This window comes from Carlito syrichta, unplaced genomic scaffold (assembly GCF_000164805.1).
Source record: "Carlito syrichta isolate Samal-C Ts95f unplaced genomic scaffold, Tarsius_syrichta-2.0.1 Scaffold315929, whole genome shotgun sequence".
Taxonomy (NCBI): domain Eukaryota; kingdom Metazoa; phylum Chordata; class Mammalia; order Primates; family Tarsiidae; genus Carlito; species Carlito syrichta.
The window spans coordinates 20,174-38,229 of NW_007260025.1; the positions used below are offsets into that span (position 1 = coordinate 20,174).

Below are 18,056 nucleotides of genomic sequence, written 5' to 3' on the forward strand. Positions count from 1 at the left end.
TCTCTCCTACTTATGGAATTTTGGCATTTCCATATGGATGCCTTAGGGTTCAAGCAGAGACACAACTTGGCAAGACTTTATCTCTACAATCAACCAAAAAATCCCCTGGGCATGGTAGTGTGCACCTGTAGTTTTGGCGATTTGGAAGACTGGGGTGGAAGGTTCACCTAAGTCCAGCAGGTCGACACTGGGTGGACATGAGTGTGTCACTGCACTTCAGCCTTGGCAACAGAGTAAGACTGCAAGTCACAAAGAAAAAAATAAATAAACTAGAAACACTACAAAAGTTTTTCAAATTTGAAAGGCTCCATGACCTAGAAAAGCTTAATATTGTTACGTAATGACAATGAAAATTGATTGATGTGTACGTGACAGGTGAATTTACAGACATGATGCTGAGTGAGAAATGCCAGGCTCTGACCATCAGAAGAACTTCCAGCTTTCTCCCCCCTCGACTCTCCCACAAGCTAGAGTGCCTGCAGGTAGGTCTCTATCTCTATCTCCGTTGTCTCTTCCCAGAGGCACATGATATTTTGATAGTTGCATATAATGAATAATGAACAAGTAGGGATACTAGAGTTGCTTTTTCTTCTTTGTGATCTTTAGAATTTTTACCACTTCCAGAATTTATTAATTACTTGTGCTGAAAATATTTCTTGCTGTATTTAAATACTCAATTTATCATTGGGAACAATAGTCACTCATCATTACATTCATAATGAGAACATCAGAACTTATTTAATCTCTCTAAATATATATTTGTGAACACTAATTTGTGGAGATGGCTGTAGAGGACTACACATGTACCAATATTCATCAAATGTAAATTTTAAACAAAGCTTATTACATGACACCTACAACTCAATAAGTTTATCACACATGAAAAAGACCATTAGAGATAACAAAGAGAAGTTGAAAACAAATAAATATACGAGAAATATCCGAGACTCCTGCAAATGCACCTGTATGAGTTCTAAATTTCTCTACATTTAAAGAAAATTGGAGAATGTTGTAAAAGTTAAAAGTGATCTTATTATAGAAAAGTAGTTCAGTAATCCAAACTATTAATGCCAAGGTCAGTCTTGGACTAGGTTGAGGAAATTGGTCATGTCCAGGAATGAGAAGCATGGACTCAGACAGTATGCTTTCATCATAATGTGCTCCTGGACACATCACACAACACCTCCAAGGTATGTGTTTTCCAGTGTTACAATGGAAAATTAAGGTAACTTTGAAAAACAACATGACATCTATAGTGTACAAATGTAAAAATGAAATAACAGGTATTAGTTTTGTTACCAATAAATTACATAGTAATAAATCACATATTTCAAAACACTATCATTGACAATGAACTCCTCTAGGTTCCTCTCATCTGAATTGGGGGATTGTCTCTCTGAGCCATCCTACCCAGAGCTTGTTATGTCGCAGGAGATGTGCAAGTAAGACCCTCCCTCTGAGTAATGAAAACCAGCACAGCCCTGATTCTCCAGCTCTGGGAGAGGAGCACTAGCCCTGGTATTTCCAAGTGTTCTGATTCGGTGATAAGAACTGAACACAGACGACACACCATGGAGGTTATTCTCAGCTGAATTTTCCTTGCTGCTGTTTTAAAAGGTGATTCATGGAAAACTGGATATATTGCTTATGTGAGTGGAAATGAATGAGAGAAATACGAGAATTTTGTTGCAGTTTTTAACCAGGACATCTCTGTGTTTACAGGAATCTGTTGTGATGTGCAGCTGGGGGAGTCAGGGGGAGGCTTGGTCCAGCCTGGGGGATCCCTGAAACTCTTCTGTGAAGTCTCTGAATTAACCTTCAGTAATCATGCCATGAGCTGGGTCTGCTAGGCTCCAGAGAAGGGACTTGAGTGGGTCTCAACCATTAGTAATGCTGGTCGTTACACATACTACACAGACTCCATGAAGGGTCGATCCATCATCTCCAGTGACAATGCCAAGAACCTGGTGAATCTGTTAATTAACAGTCTGACAGCTGAGGGCACAGCCATATATTACTGTGCGAGAGACACAATAAGATTTCAGAGTGAGCTTAGACACAAACTTCCCTGCATGGACTTTGAGCTGAAATCAACTGCAGGTGATAGGTAGGATTCGCTGATCAGAATCAAACCCAGAGGCAGCTGCAAATGGAGGTTAAAGGCTGGTTTGCTGTCAGGGTTTCTGACTTCCTCCCCACCTGAGAGTTTCCACAGGCACCCTCTCTAATTTTAGATGCCTGTTCCTGTCAAAGTGACTTCTAAATATAAAAGTGGTCATTGACATATGATAACATATTGTCTCTCACAGACACAAAATTCAGATTTTCACTCAGAGAAAAGGTTAACACCTTAACCACTGTCTCCATGGTGAGAGTCCTGAGGAAGCCCAGGGACTTTCATCCAATTAACTCAGGGCAGGGACTTCTGAAGAATTTTCTGATTAGGACTGCCTCTAGAGATTCTTTGGTCAAAATGGTGTGTGGATGTGGAATTGACCTGTGCTGTGCAAACTCTCACAATATCACCTTTCTCACCAGTAGATTTAGGAAGACTTTGAGCATGTGGTCAGAATCCAAAGGGAGTCAATTGTGTTAAAACACTGACATGAAGGACTTGTGGCAAGATGGCAATGGGGCAGCTTGGGTCAGTGAGACATTCCATGAAGGAGAACATACATAAAGACTCTAGCTCTCTCCCATGGCTGCAGCTCCCATCGTCAGCAGCCTGCTCTTCCCACAGAGCTCAGCTGCAACCACCACTCAAACATCACAGCGGTCTGTGCGGCCACTGCAGCCATGCACACCACTGCTATGGGCATTGCCCTGCCCATGCCTGAGGTGACACACAACTTGAGATCGTGAAGTTCCTGCAAGCACAATCTACTGAGATTGCTGCCACTGGCACTGCCACTGTCACACCCCAACACTCGCCTGGCACCAGGCTTGTGGAGCCACTTCTGTGTAGCCTGAGGCAGCTGCCACCACTGACGCTACCATTGCCAGATCCCTCCCTCCATGGGCAGCCAACATCTGCTGTGCCCTGCTTGCTTTGACTCGCAGGCTGCAACAGCTGCAGATAAAGATCACGTGGCCTGGTGAGAGAGCACCAGCTGCTGGAGATCCAAGGTAACAACATCAAAGTGGGAAAGACAGAAGTTCCTTCCCCTGATAAAGAGACAAAAGTCAGATCTGAGTGGGAGACTGGGTAGGGAGCACAGATCTGCACTGCTCTTCACAGCAGGTGAGGGGCAAGTCATCCTAACTGTGAACAAATCTACCAGCCTGCAAAGACAGCTGGAAATCAGAGTTGAAAGGACTTGGACTTAAATGAAAACTCTCAGAGTGTGCTTGGTTAGTTCTGTTAGTTTATTGACTTAATTCTATTCCCTTTGTTTTGTTCTGTTTTAAAAATTCTCTGTAAAAACCATCTTTATATAGAAGAATAGTACACTAATAAGGAAGTTGGATAGCTTATACGTTAGCATCACTGTATGTTTTAGTTTTTTCGTATGGTTATTTGTTAGTTTGTAGTCTAGGTTATTGTTTTTATTTTTGTCTCTCTTCATTTTATTAGTTGGTACACTCATCTTTTTTCCCTCTTACTCCTCTCTCTCTCCACCACCCTCTTCTCCTGACTGCCTGCTCCATTCTCTTACCTCTGTTAACCTCGTTTTGCTTTCAGGGAGTAAATTTACAACCCCACAGCATGGACAGATTTCAAGGCAGTGGGAATTGGCTTTCAGATTATCCATAAACCTGTTGGTGGATACCGAGATATGAAGTTAGATTTTGAATCACAGATCCCCCCTTATTTAAATCTCAAAACAGCAAAAAGGACCTCCCCTAACCTACAGTCCAATTCCAGAATTGAGCAAAGCAAGAGAATATGCATGAGGAAGAAGAGGAGATTGAACAAATGGAAGTAAAAGCAACCCCTGCAACCCTGAATAACAGAATTAAAGAAGACAGCAAAGTGGAGGGAAGGAAACAGTGGGGACGAAAAATCTGCAAAAATGAAGAAAAAAAAAAATAAGAATGTAGGTGTCACACAGACCCCTGGGAGGTCAGACACTGAGAAAACAGGCTATGGATCACAAACAATGAAGAATCCCCAGAATGACTGTTCACATGCAACAAACCCAGATATCAAGACATTAATAGAGAGAATTAAAAAAAAATTGAGGAGAGACAAGAGGAAAATAGGAAGGATTTGATGACAGAAATAACAGCAGTAAAGAATACTGTGATGGAAATAAATAACAAACAAATAATCATGGAAATCAGATTAGCCAAGCAGAAGAAAGAATCTCAGAGCTTGGAGACCAAAATACAGAACTAACCCAAACTGTCAAAAACATAGAAAAGGAGCTTTAAAAGACAGAACAAAACCTTCAAGAGATGAATGATTACTTCAAGAGAATGAACCTAAGAGTAATTTGCCTTCCTGCGGGAGAGAGAGACAGAGACCACACTGGAACAAAAATTTCATGAAATTATTCAAGAAAATTTCCCTCATCTCATCAGTGATGCAAAAATTCAAACACAAGATAATCAGAGAACCCCTGCAAGACAACAAATGAGAAGACCAACTCCCAGACACATAATAATTCACCTAACAAAGTGGGTATAAAAGAAAAAATCCTAAAGGCAGCAAGAGAAAAAGGTCAGACTACCTACCAGGGAAGAAAAATTAGAATGGCAGCAGATTTATCTACAGAAACTCTCCAGGCTAAGAGAGCTTGGAGCCCTATCTTCAAAGTTCTAAAAGATAAATATTTTCAACTGAGAATAACCTACCCAGCCAAGCTACACTTCATCAGTGAGGGAAAATTGAAATCTTTCCCAGATATTCAATCCCTAAGAACCTATGCTGCCACCAGCCCACCTCTACAAGAAACACATAAGAAAGTAGTGGCGATTCCTAAAACTCTAAATACCAATCTCCCATGTGACCCCACAACCCCCCTACTGGGAATATATCCTGAAGAACACAAATCACTCTATAAAAAAGATACCTGCACACACATGTTTATCACAGCATTGTTTACAATAGCAAGAACCTGGAAACAACCATGCTGCCTGTCAAAAGAGGACTGGATTAAAAAAATGTGGTACATATACACGATGGAATACTATGCAGCCATAAAAAAGAACAAAATCATGAATTTCACAGCAACCTGGATGGAACTAGAGTCTATAATACTGAGTGACCTCTCACAGAAACAAAGATCCGAGTATCACATGTTCTCACTCATATAATGGACCTTAAACATCCAATGCAATACTACACGAAAATGACTGACAGTACTAGGAAACTGTGGTGGGGGAGGGAGATGGGATTAACAGTAGCAAATATCTGTCTGGGAACGGGGAAACACCCCATTTCAACAGGGTGCCTGAATGAAATGCAATTGCATACCTATCCCTTAACTGTACCCCACAACTTCATAATAAAAAATAAATAAATATTTTTTTAGAAAAAGAAAGTATTGAACACAGAAGAAAAGGAAATAAGAACAACAACAGTCTTCACAAGAGTACAGGCAAAAGATTTAAAACACACATGCACCAACTCTAAAACCAAAAGAAAGACAACCAAGAAACAGGAACAACAACAAAAACTCTATAAGAACCTTAGGGATCAACTCTCACATTTCAATAATTAGCCTGAATGTGAATGGACTAAATGCACCACTGAAAAGACATAGAATGGCAAAATCAATAAAATATCACCAGACAACAATTTATTGCCTTCAACAGACTCACCTCACAAGAAAGGAAGCTCACAGACCCAAAATAAGAGGATGGGAAACAAATTTTCAGGCAAACAGAACACACAAGAAAGGAGGAGTCATGATCTTAATTTCAGACAAAATACCCTTTAAGCTACCAAAAATTAAAATAGATACAGAAGGCCACTACATAATGATAAAAGTTTCAATTCATCCACAAGCAATATCCACCCGAAACATATATGCACCCAACATAGGAATGCCAACTTTCATAAAGAAGCTACTAGGTAAAATCAAAAATATATTGGCTCTAACACTATCATAGCTGGGGACTTCGATACCCCACTCACAAGCATAGATAGATCATCAGGACAACAAAATCAGCAATGAGGCCCGAAAACTCAAAGTGATTCTTGACCAAATGGACTTAATTGATACCTGCAGAACACTCCATCCAAAGACCACAGAATATACATTCTACTCATTACCACATGGAACATACTCTAAGATTGACCACATACTTGACCATAACTCAACCATAAGCAAATTTTAAAACATTGAAATTTTGCCATGCATCATCTTAGACCACAGTGGAATAAAAATAAACATCAACACCAACAAGGTTCCCCCCAAACCCACAAAGACATGGATTCTAAACTACATGATGCTAAACAACGCCTGGGTCAATGATGAAATCAAAACAGAGATTAAAAGATACCTGGAAACAAATGAAAATGCAGAAACGCCTTACCAAAATCTCTGGGATGCCCTGAAAGCTGCAGTAAGAGGGGAATTCATATTTCTACAAATGCATATGAAGAAAATGGAAGGATCACAAATTAACAGCCTAACAAGTCAAATAAGGAAGCTGGAAAAGTAAGACCACCAAAATCCTAACTTCAGCAGAAGAATACTGATCACCAGATTAAAAGCCCAAATCCGGGACATAGAAGAAAAAAAGATAATACAAAAAAACAATGAAACAAAAAGCTTGTTCTTTGAAAGAATAAACAAGATCGATGACCCCCTAGCTAGACTACCCAAGAGAAAAAGTTCAAATAAACACAATGAGAAACACAAAAGATGAAGTAATATCTGACCCAGAAAAAAATACAAAAGATTATTAGAGACTACTATGTACACTTGTATGGAAAAAAAACTTTGAAAACCTTAAGAAAACGGAGGACTTTGTGACATCACACAACCTGCCCAGGTTGAAACAAGAAGAAATCGAGACCTTAAATAGACCAATAACAATCAAGGAAATTGACATGTAATAAGGAAACTATCTACAAAAATAAAGCCCTGGACAAGATGGTTTTCCAGCAGCATTCTATAAGACACTTAAGAATGAGTTGATACCAATCCTACTAAAAGTATTCCAGGCGATTGAGAAAGGTGGAACTCTCCCCAAATAATTTTATGAAGCGAACAACACATTGATACCCAAGCCAGGTAAAGATCACAAAAAAATAGAAAACTAGAGGTCAATATCTTTGAGGAACATGCATGCTAAAATTCTCAACAAGATCCTAGCAAACCAGATTCACCAACAAATTTCAAAAATCATCCATCATGACAAAGTATGTTTCATCCCTGGGATGCAAGTCTGGTTCAGTATTCCCAAGACAATAAATGTAATTAAATATATCAACAGACGTCAGAACAAAACCACATGATTATATTATTAGATGCAGAAAAGGCTTTGATAAAATCCAACACCCCTTCTTGATAAAAACCCTTGAACATCTAGGCATACATGGAACATACCTCAAAATAGTAAGAGCCATCTATGAGAATCCCACAGCTAGCATACTGCTAAAGAGACAAAAATTGGAACTATTTCCCCTGAAAACAAGAATAAGACACAGATGCCCACTCTCTCCCCTCCTGTTCAATATAGTATTGGAAGTCCTGACTAGAGCAATCAGAGAAGATTTGGCGATAGGGGTATCCAAATAGAAAAAGAAGAAGTCAAGTTATCTTTCTTCGCATGATTGTGTACCCTGAAACCCCAAGAGAATCTTTCAAAAGCCTCCTTGCACTGGTAAAAGACTTGGCAAAGTCTCGTATAAAATAAATATGCTAAAGACAATCGCATTTCTTTACACCAATAATAAACAAACAGAAACCCAAATTAAAAGCACAATCCCATTCACAATAGCCACAAAGTAAATGAAATACCATGTAATCTTCCTAATCAGACACATGAAAGATCTTTACAAATGAAAACTACAAAACACTGCTCAAATAAATCAAAGATGACAAAAACAAGTGGAAAAATATCCCAGGTTCATGGATTGGAAGATTCAACATTGTTAAGATATCCATCTTTCCTAAGGAAATCTACAGATTTAATGCAATAGGCATCAAATTATCAGCAACATTCTTCTCAGAGCTAGAAAAAACAATACAGGAATTCATATGGAAACACAAACGACCAAGAATAGTCAGAACAATCCTCAGCAAAACAAACAAACAAACAAAAAAAAGCAAGCAGGAGGTATTAAATTACCAGTCTTCAAACTTTATTGTAAAGCTACAATAATCAAAACAGCTTAGTATTGGTACAGGAACAGGCACACAGACAAATGGAATAGAATTGAGATTCCAGAAGCAAAACCTCAATTTCTCAACCGACTCATCTTCGACAAAGCGCCCACCACCTACCACTGGGGAGAGGAGAACCTATTCAGTAAATGGTGCTGGGAAAACTGGCTGACCACATGCAGAAGAATCAAACAAGACCCCTATCTATCCCTATACACAAAAATTATCTCTAAATGGATCAGTGACCTAAAAGTAAAACCTCAAACCATAAGAACCTTAGAAAATGCGGGACACACCTTTATGGAAATTGGAACTGGCAGCCATTTCCTGAACAAAATCCGAAATGCATGGGCCTGATTTTAGTCCCCCAAAATCCAGGCTTCCATTGCTATCAAATGCATAAAAGTACCTAATAGGGTTAAAATTCAATGCAGTAGTCTGGAGATGCTGTCTTGCGGGGGAGAGTATAATAAATAGCTAAAATGTGCTTGACCACTGGAGATACCTTGTAAAGGTCACAGCCTAGAGGAAGAGAGTCACTAAATAACTGATATTCAATTGTGATACTATGGAATGTTCACATGCCCCACAACTACCAAATTACCAGTGTAATTAATCTAGATGAAAGTAAATTTGTGGCAATGAACAAACTCTGTCTTAGGGGGAGAACTTGGGAAAATACAAGGGAAATGAGAAATAAAATGTCAAAGACATGAGAGCAATTTGAAGCCTCTGACATCAACAAGCTTGTGATCAAGGTCAACATCCTCCCTCATTGACTGCATATTTATTTCTCCCCAACATCTGCAGATTTCCCAGGTGAGCTCAACAAGCATGTGCTTCCAAAGTCTCCATTTGTGACTTACTTTCTTTAGATCTTCTTGTCAAAAAATGTCACACAATCAGGCCTAGAGTAGATTTCTTGTGTACTTCCCATGAACTCAATCGAAATCAGCAAGTGTGTGTGTGTGTGTGTGTGTGTGTGTGTGTGTGTGTGTGTGTGTGTGTGTGTGTGTGTTTGTGTGTTTATGTGACTGGGATGCTAGACCTGGAGTCGGGTTTGATATATAAGCATCTGCCCCTGCAGGTATTTGCAGAAGCAATATTCAACTGGAAGAGCCTACAGAAATAACAGGATCCCCCGTAACCCCTGATAGTTCACCATGATTACAGTGATTCACAGCATCTGGAGCTCCAGGGAAGGGAATCAGTGGCCGTTTTAAAGAATTCTTTTTTTTTTCACCCAACAGAGTTCAATAGGTTTAGTAAAGCCAATCTTCCATTTCAGGAGATGATGTGAGGATGTCACTGAAGGAACATTCTGAACCAAGGCTCAGCCACTTCACACTGTCCTAGAGACACTGGGAGAAACATATTCTGTGAGCCTGAGGGATTCTCCCTGCAGAGTTGTGAAAGAGCTGCAGGGGGTGCTCATGACCCACCCATATTGGCTCCAGTCCTGTAGCAGGTGCATCTGAGGCTGTAAAGAGGCTGCCCCGAAGTGCCTGGCTCTTCCCTTTTCAACACAGCAATCTAAAGAAGAGTTCAACAAGTTGTTTATGTAGCTTTAAATAGTGTGTTCTACTGGGAACATATACACGCCTCTAGAAGGCAGTAAGTACTCTATTTAAAGAGAGGTTTCCAGGAGTGTAGATATCTTCATAATGAGTACATAAAGGATAAGGGGAGTGACTTTATCCAGTTAGTGGGTGCAGAATTGTTGTTTACAATCTGTTCCCAGTAATAATACATTCAGATTCCAGGGCTATGTAACCTTGCCTGAGCTGGGTATGTGACAGGGTACTGGTGGATCACAGAATGTGGCAAGTGCATAGAACAAGTGGATCTGAAGTCAACATATGAAGATGAAAATCGATAGATATGAATGGCAAGTATATAAGTACTGTGTGAAATTCTAATATTTTCAGTTGAGATTAAAATCCATATTTACCCAAAACATAAATTTCTTAACAAGATTTTGGAGATTTCATTGCAGCAAAATTACATAGTATTCCTATTGTCAAAGAAATCAGAAACTCCACTTCAATCATGCATCACTAGGGCTAGTCTTTAAAGCAAGTTTATTTGTTTTGTTTCATAGAGGAGCCTGGGAGAACAGGACACATAGACATGTGCTGAAGGAACTGTTCCAGGAGTGACCACATGTTATTGCTGCCCATGGAACTTCAGAGACATTTACATGGGACAAGTGGTCACTCCTTCCAAGTGACCACTGGGCTATGCTTCTGTTAATGGGACTGGGATTGGGTAAAAGCAACTGCTAAGGGTCACAGATATTGATGGTCCCAGATGATTCAGGTGGTTTCCATGTTAATAAAATGTAGGTCCCAATGAGGAGTGTGTTCTGAGAGGAATTTTTCTTCAATGAAGGAACTCTGTGCACATAGAACTCAGGGAATGACAAGGGTCATATATCCATAAGCAAGATTAGGACTTAGATGTCAACATGACTGCTACATGGTACCTGTGTCATCGAGCTTCTCTTTCTCAAGCTGAGTCAGGTCTTAGGCTATTAATTGACTGCCTCATGCATATGTAAATGAGCTGATGTCTTCTGAGTTAAATATGGATACATCTGTGTCCTGAGGGCATCCCCCAGCAACACATCGCCCCTCTAGAGAAGTTCCAGAGAGCACAGCTCTTCATCATGACCTGGTCCTGGAGGATCTTGCTTTTTGTGGCAGCAGCTACAGGTAAGGGGCTCCCCAGTCCTAGCGTTTAAAGGGGACCAAGATCTGTCAAGGGTAATTTGATCCATTTGTGTCTCCTCTCCACAGGTGCCCACTCCCAGGTCCAGTTTGTTCAGTCTGGGGCTGAGGTGAGGAAACCAGGGGCCTCAGTGAAAGTTTCCTGCAAGGCTTCTGGATACACCTTCACCAGCTACTTTATGCACTGGGTGCGGCAGGTTCCTGGACAAGGACTTGAGTGGGTTGGAAGAATTGACCCTGAAGATGGTGAGACAAACTATGCACAGAAGTTCCAGAACAGAGTCACCATGACTAGTGACACATCTTCAAACACAGGCTATATGGAGCTGAAAAGCCTGAGACCTGAGGACACGGCCATATATTACTGTGCAAGACACACAGCGTGAAACCCACATCCTGAGAGTGACAGAAACCCTGAGAGAGAAGGTAGCTGTGCTAGGAATGAGGCAGTGACAAGAATTATGAGGTCGTATCCTTTCTTAGAATATGGGGATAATCTATTGAAGTAAAGAAATAATAGAAATGTGTCTATACTATAATTATATGGGAAATTTTACCTACAAAACTTACTCTACAACATCATTTAAATTTTCATTCAGGGGTTGGGAAATACATCCAGTTAATAAAGCTGATAGGAAAGTTCTCTTGAGGATATCAGTGAGAACATAAGATTGTGAGTGCATTTGTAAATATTTGGGAAAAAAAATCTGGTTGATCAAATTTTAACTCTTCCACAAATTGTTAAAAACCTTCCATTTTATGAACTTTCCCTTCCTGCCAGCAATGCATAATACTTATCTGTCCTCCACAATTTTACTCTTAATTCTCATCCTCAGTGTTGTCTCTTTATACCATTCCAATTGGCTAACAGAAGTATTTCATTGTTTAAAGGCATGTTTCCATCACAAAATCTCATATTAAACAATTTTTTAAAGTTTTTGAAGAAGTGTCTGACATATTGTGAAAAATATTAGATTCAAAATCTATGACTTTAAATATATTTCAGATAAAGTATATCTCACATACAATAAAAATGAGATAATATAAGAAATAATTTTTAAACAAACAGATACTTTGAGCTTCATTAAATTAAAAACAAACATTTTTAGGACAAAAGAGACTGTAAGGATGACAAGACAATCTATAAACTGAGAAAAATATTTGCTTTTTTGGTCTCTTCTGTTGACTAGGTCTCCCTAGAGACTTCTTAAATAACATCTGAAAGGAATGGGTTTTTTTAGTTTTTTTCTGATTTTATTACACAGTAGCCCTACAGATGTGATTATAAGGCGTGGGTTGAGAAAACACTACTATAATCAGGATTCAGTGGTTGGAGAGTTTCTAGTGGGCTTCCATAATGTCCTTTTATGGTCACTACTTAAGCCTTTAGGTGATCTTGGGACACAGATTTCCAAGACTTTCCCTTGAGGTAGATTGCAAGGGTCTGTTATCACTTAATGAATTCCTGGTGGCTTCTTACTCACTACTTACTCCAATCACAAGTTTATGGGGAATCCCACATCTCCACACTGGGTGTGAATCACCAGGCTGTCTGATGTACTCTTCTGTTTAAACAAAAGGCCCAGAGACCTCGCAGTTAATAAGTAATTCTTGTAATTTTTAATATTTAACTTGCTTCGTCCACTCAGTTTCCAACAGAAAGTTAGCCACACTTGTTTGTGTTTAACAAGAGGGTCAAGTTTTGTTCTGTTCACCTAACAAAACATATGATGACTCACCTATTGTCTACATTCATGGAGATTTATTGTTAACTATTAAATTTACTTTAAGAAAGTAACACCCAGATTGCAGTGCCCCACATTGAGAATTTCTTCATGCCATAATTGGAGGATAAGAGCTTGTATGGAAAGACAAATCTAAATTGCTCAATGAATGACTAAGAACACAGAATGCAGGGTTCAGTATCCTGCTCCATATCACTGGTGTTACCAGTAAGGGCGGGGCCTAAGCTCCTGTGCACACAAAGGGGAGAATCACAAAAGTTATCTCTGGTTCCCAGGAAGGGTAATGGCACTAACATCAGAGAAGGGAATATCCACCAGTGCTGACCTCCTATTAGGGAGCTTATGTATAAAGCTATTATACCCTCCTCCTAGTAAACAGACAACCTACCAAATAGGCAAAAGTAAATTTGAAAACTATGGCTCTGAAAATGAACTAATAAAAAGAATACACAGGAAAATTAATTTAACACGGAGAAAGTAAAGAATAAAAATGTGATTCCTGATTGAGGATCAGGATGAAACACAGGCGACTCACCATGGATTGGAGGCTACTGTATTTTCCCTGTTGCTGTTTTAAAAGGTGATTCATGGAGACTAAGGATATTGCCACATTGAAAAGTAAGCAACGGATATGAACAGATACTTCACACTAGAGGAAATACAAGCATACCAAAACACGTGTGAAAGGATGCTCAATGTAACAAATCAACAGTTAAATGAAAATTAAATCCATAATGAGGTTCTATCAAGCTGGGTCAGGTCAGAATGGCTATTATTTTCAAAAGTAAAAAAACAATGAAGAATATCATTTTTAAAAGTAACAAATAAGTGAAGAAACCTGATGTTTGCAAAGCTGTGGAGAAATGGAGCTCTTTTGTACTGGGGATGAGAATGTACATGGGTTTATCTCCTATGTGAATTTTATTGAGACTCCTCAGATAACTAAAAATAGAACCACCATTCAAGCCAGCAAACCCATTACTGAATATCTACTGAAGGGACAGGAGTTATTCTATGAAAAATTTGCTTACATTCATATGTTTATCACATCACTAAAAACAATAGCAAAGTCATGGGATTGACCTAAGTGCCCATTAAAGGTGGATTGAGTAAAGAAAATGTGGTGCCTATAAACCAATGAATACTATGCAGCCATAGAAAGACAAAATGGATGCAACTGAAAGACATTATTCTAAGCGAATTAACTCAGAAAAAGATAACCAAATGAAGAATACTTTCACTCATAAGTGGGGGAAAAACCATGACTATGAGAACTTAAAGGTGAAAATAATAGACACTGGGAACTAAAAAATGGGAGAAACAGAGAACAAAAGTTTTATAATACGGTTATTGGGTACTATGTTTATCATTTCAATGATGTGTTCAATAGTAGCCCAAACCCATAATTGTGCAATATACTCATGTAATGAACTTTCACATGTACCCATTGAATTTAAATTTTTTTTAATGTACCAAGAAAAATAAGAGTGAACAAATTAGTTGTATTGTAGTTACCAAAACCCATCATATAATTATAGTAATAAGAAACCATATTTTCCCAAATGACATCAATGTCAAAAAACTCCCCCAGGAGACTCTCACCAGCTGTGATAATTATCCTTTCCCAAGGCATCTCACCGCAGAACTTGCTATATATAGCAGGGGATATAAAAAGCAGGGCCCTCCATCGGCTGATGAAAATCATCCCAAACCATGGCCATGCAACTCTGGGAAAGAGCTCCAGTCCTGGGATACACAGGTGATTCCCAATTGAGGATCAGGATGAAACACAGCTGACTCACCATGGATTGGAGGCTCCACAGGTTTTTCCTTGTTGCTGTTTTAAAAGGTGATTCATGAAGACTAAAGATACTGAGTTTGTGAATGAGAGAAACAATGGATATGTGTGGCATATCTGACTAGGTTATATCTGTGTTTGGCAGGTATCCAGTGTGAGATGCAACTGGTAGAGTCTGGGGAGGCTTGGATCATCCTGGGGGACATTCCCTGAGATTCTTCTTTTAAGTCTCTGGATTCATCTTCAGTACCTATGAAATGAACTGTGTCTCCAGGCTTCAGAAGAGGATATGGAATGAATGGCAATTATATGGCATGGTGGAAGTCAGAAATACTACACAGACCCTGCGAAGGGAAAGTTCTCCATTTCCAGAGACAATCAGAACATGTTGTATTTGCAAATGTGTTGGGAGCCAGCCACAGAAGCCCACTGAGCATAAGGGATCAGGAAGGGCCGTTGACCCCGAGACCACTAGGATGCATTTGGGAGCTATTGACCCCATTTCCTCCTCCTTTCTACTCAGCACTAATGAGATTAAGCTCCTGTGAGCTCAAAACATAAAAGCTCTGAGACCGGGATGCACACAAGCTAACTTTAGAAGCTCATTGCTCCCATTCTTAGCAAACTGCAGTTTTGGCTTTCACATACCTTATAATTCAAACTTTTGTCACATTTAAGAGCCTTAGTATTGGTCACAGGATTCTGGGTCATGATCTTAGGATTTATTGAAGGTGTAAATTGTAGAATATAGTTTTAGAAGACAGCCATTTAGTTGAAAGAATGCAGCTGGATTATTTGCAGATAGCCCACTGTAAACTTTGGACTGGGTCACATTCCAAACATTCTGGGATGGGCCACTTTCATTTGTAAAATAAATACTTAAGCTTCTATAGAATTGTTTAACTTGGCATAAGTCAATCAGCTTAGGATAAAAAAGGTTTATAGAATATGTCAGTCACAGATTAGGTTATACTTTGTTATGGGATTTTAAGATTATCATATGAAAAGTGTTTAAAGGCAATCATTGATTAAGTTTTCATGGATTAAGGTTTCTGGTGGGTGGGGGACGCCCCTCCCACATTTGACTTTGTGTATAAAAGACCCGTTGTAATTCCCAATATCACACGTAGCTTCTGCACTAGACCAGAGTCCAGTCTCTCTCATTCTCTCTTTCTCCCTTTCTCTATTTTTCCCCCGAAATACCAATGCCATCTCCACCTTTGGGGTACCCTGAACCCGGATGGAGCTGGTCTCTGGCAAGTGACATCTGAATGTGGGGCCTCAAGTTAAGCTTTCTCTTTTGGGACCCCTCTTTAGAGACAGACAGAGCAAGGAAGCGTGAGCAGTTTAAGAGCCATGGTGGAATCATGGGCCAGAGTGAGTTTGTTCATAAGTATTCTGATGTCTATTAGTATTTTGCACATATTGTCTGCTAAAGGAACCAGTTGTCTTGACTCTTGCATTTTGTACGCCTTAACTTTATGGAATACTACCCAGGATGTTTTAAATCTACAGTAGAATTCCTCCAAAATTCTGGCCAAAAATAAAGACATTCCCCTGCTGGCCATAGCCTCGGCGCCTCCTTTAGATGGTGAATTTTTCCCCGAGGAGGAAATGGAGGAAGTGACTGGGTATCATAAACGAAAAAATCTTGCTAATGTTGCCAAGGCACCATCTCCCATACCCTTTACTAGAAATAAGTTGAAAGCACCAAAATTCACACATGCGTTATGTGTCTCTGGCTAATGTAGGTATGCAGGGAGCCAGAAAAAAGGCAGAAGAAGCGGGAGATTTTACCTTGTATTCTTGATTTCCAGTAATTTATATGGAAGAAGGCACAGTAAATGAGGCACCTCACTGGGAGTCGCTACCATATAAATTAATTAAGGAACTTAAAGAGGCTTGTACTCAGTATGGTCATACAGCTTCTTATACTATTACTATTATGGAATAATTTGCCACTCGGTGGATGACACCACAAGATTGGCGACAACTTGCTAAAAGCTGTTTGTCAGGAGGAGCCATTTACTATGGGACACTGAATTTGAAGATCAGGTAAAGATCCAAAGACTGCTAACCAGCAGAAATATCCAAATCAGTTTCATATTTCCAGCAATATGCTGTTAGGAAGAGGATTATATGAGTCAGTTGACAGTCAACTAATCTTATCCAAGGAAGTTTTACTCCAGGTAAATTCTTGTGCAAGTGTGGCTTGGAAGATTAATTCTACTCAGACTACCTCACTATCTGATCTTAAGCAGAAAACAGACGAAACTTATGAGGAGTTTCTCTCTAGACTTACAACAGCAGTAAACAGATTAATCTGTAATGCAGAAGCAGCAAATATCCTTATTAAACAGTTGGCTTTCGAGAATGCTAACAGTACTTGCCAAGCTTCGATAAGACCAATTAGAAGAACAGGACAATTAACTGATTATATCAGGCAGTGTGCTGATATTAACCCCACTTTATGCAGGGTATGGCAATAGCTGCCACCTTGAAGGGAGAAACTTATGCACAATTTGTGCAGGGAATGCAAAATGGTAACAATAGAGCAAAAAACAGCTCGGTTTTAACTTTTTATAACTGTGGGAAGCCTGGCCATATTAGTAGGAACTGCCCAGCTAAACAAGGGTTTCAGGAAGCTCTGATGGAACATCCTAATGAGAGCTCTTGACCAAAGTCTCTATGTCCTAGGTGTCAGAAAGGATTTCATGGGGTTAGGGATTGCAAATCCAAATTTCATAAAAATGGCACTCTGTTAACTAAACAACGATCTATGGTGCCAATTCCGGGAAACTGGCAGAGGGGCCAGCACCAGCCCCAAGTAACAATAGGGGCAGCTTCCAGCATGAACCCATTTGTTCCCTTTGTCCCCTGTCAGAACGCATCAGACCCACCCCAGGGAACAAAGGACTGGACCTCCATTCCTCCACCACAACAATATTGACTCCAGATGTTCCAGTTACCCCAATTCCAATGGGAGTGAAGGGCCCTCTCTCGGATGGAATAGTGGGTAATAATATTAGGAAGAAGTTCCTTTTCTCTACAAGGAGTTTCTGTGATTCCTGGAGTGGTGGACTCTGACTACACAGGGGAAATCCAGGTACTTGTTGCTCCCCCTAGCAAAACCGTACAATTTTATGAAGGTCAAAGAAAAGCAAAGTTACTACTCTTACCCTATCATAAAATGGGCAAGTCTCTAACTGATAAGCCCAGGGTGACTCTGGATTTGGCTCAAGCAATTTCACGTTCTGGGTTCAGGAAATTACTAACTCCAGACCTCTAAAATATTTATATATTCAGGGAGTTAAAATTAAAGGTCTGCTAGATACAGGGGCTGATGTTTCTTGTATTGCTGGGAAAGACTGGCCGTTTAACAAGTAGCCCCATCAGGACTCATTGGTATTGGTCGAGCACTCTCTGTAGTCAAAAGTTCTCAAATCTTAAATTGGACAGATAAGGAAACTTCAGGAACCTTTCGTCCCTACATCATTCCTTC

The 18,056-nt window shown here is 39.7% G+C and overlaps 1 gene segment (V, D, J or C); it reads left to right on the forward strand.

Annotated features, from left to right (window-relative positions):
* Positions 1 to 10,950: 10,950 nt before the first annotated feature.
* LOC103276123 lies at positions 10,951 to 11,397 on the forward strand. The segment is given in 2 exon segments: positions 10,951 to 10,996; positions 11,081 to 11,397. Coding segments are annotated over 2 exon segments (363 nt in total).
* Positions 11,398 to 18,056: the final 6,659 nt, after the last annotated feature.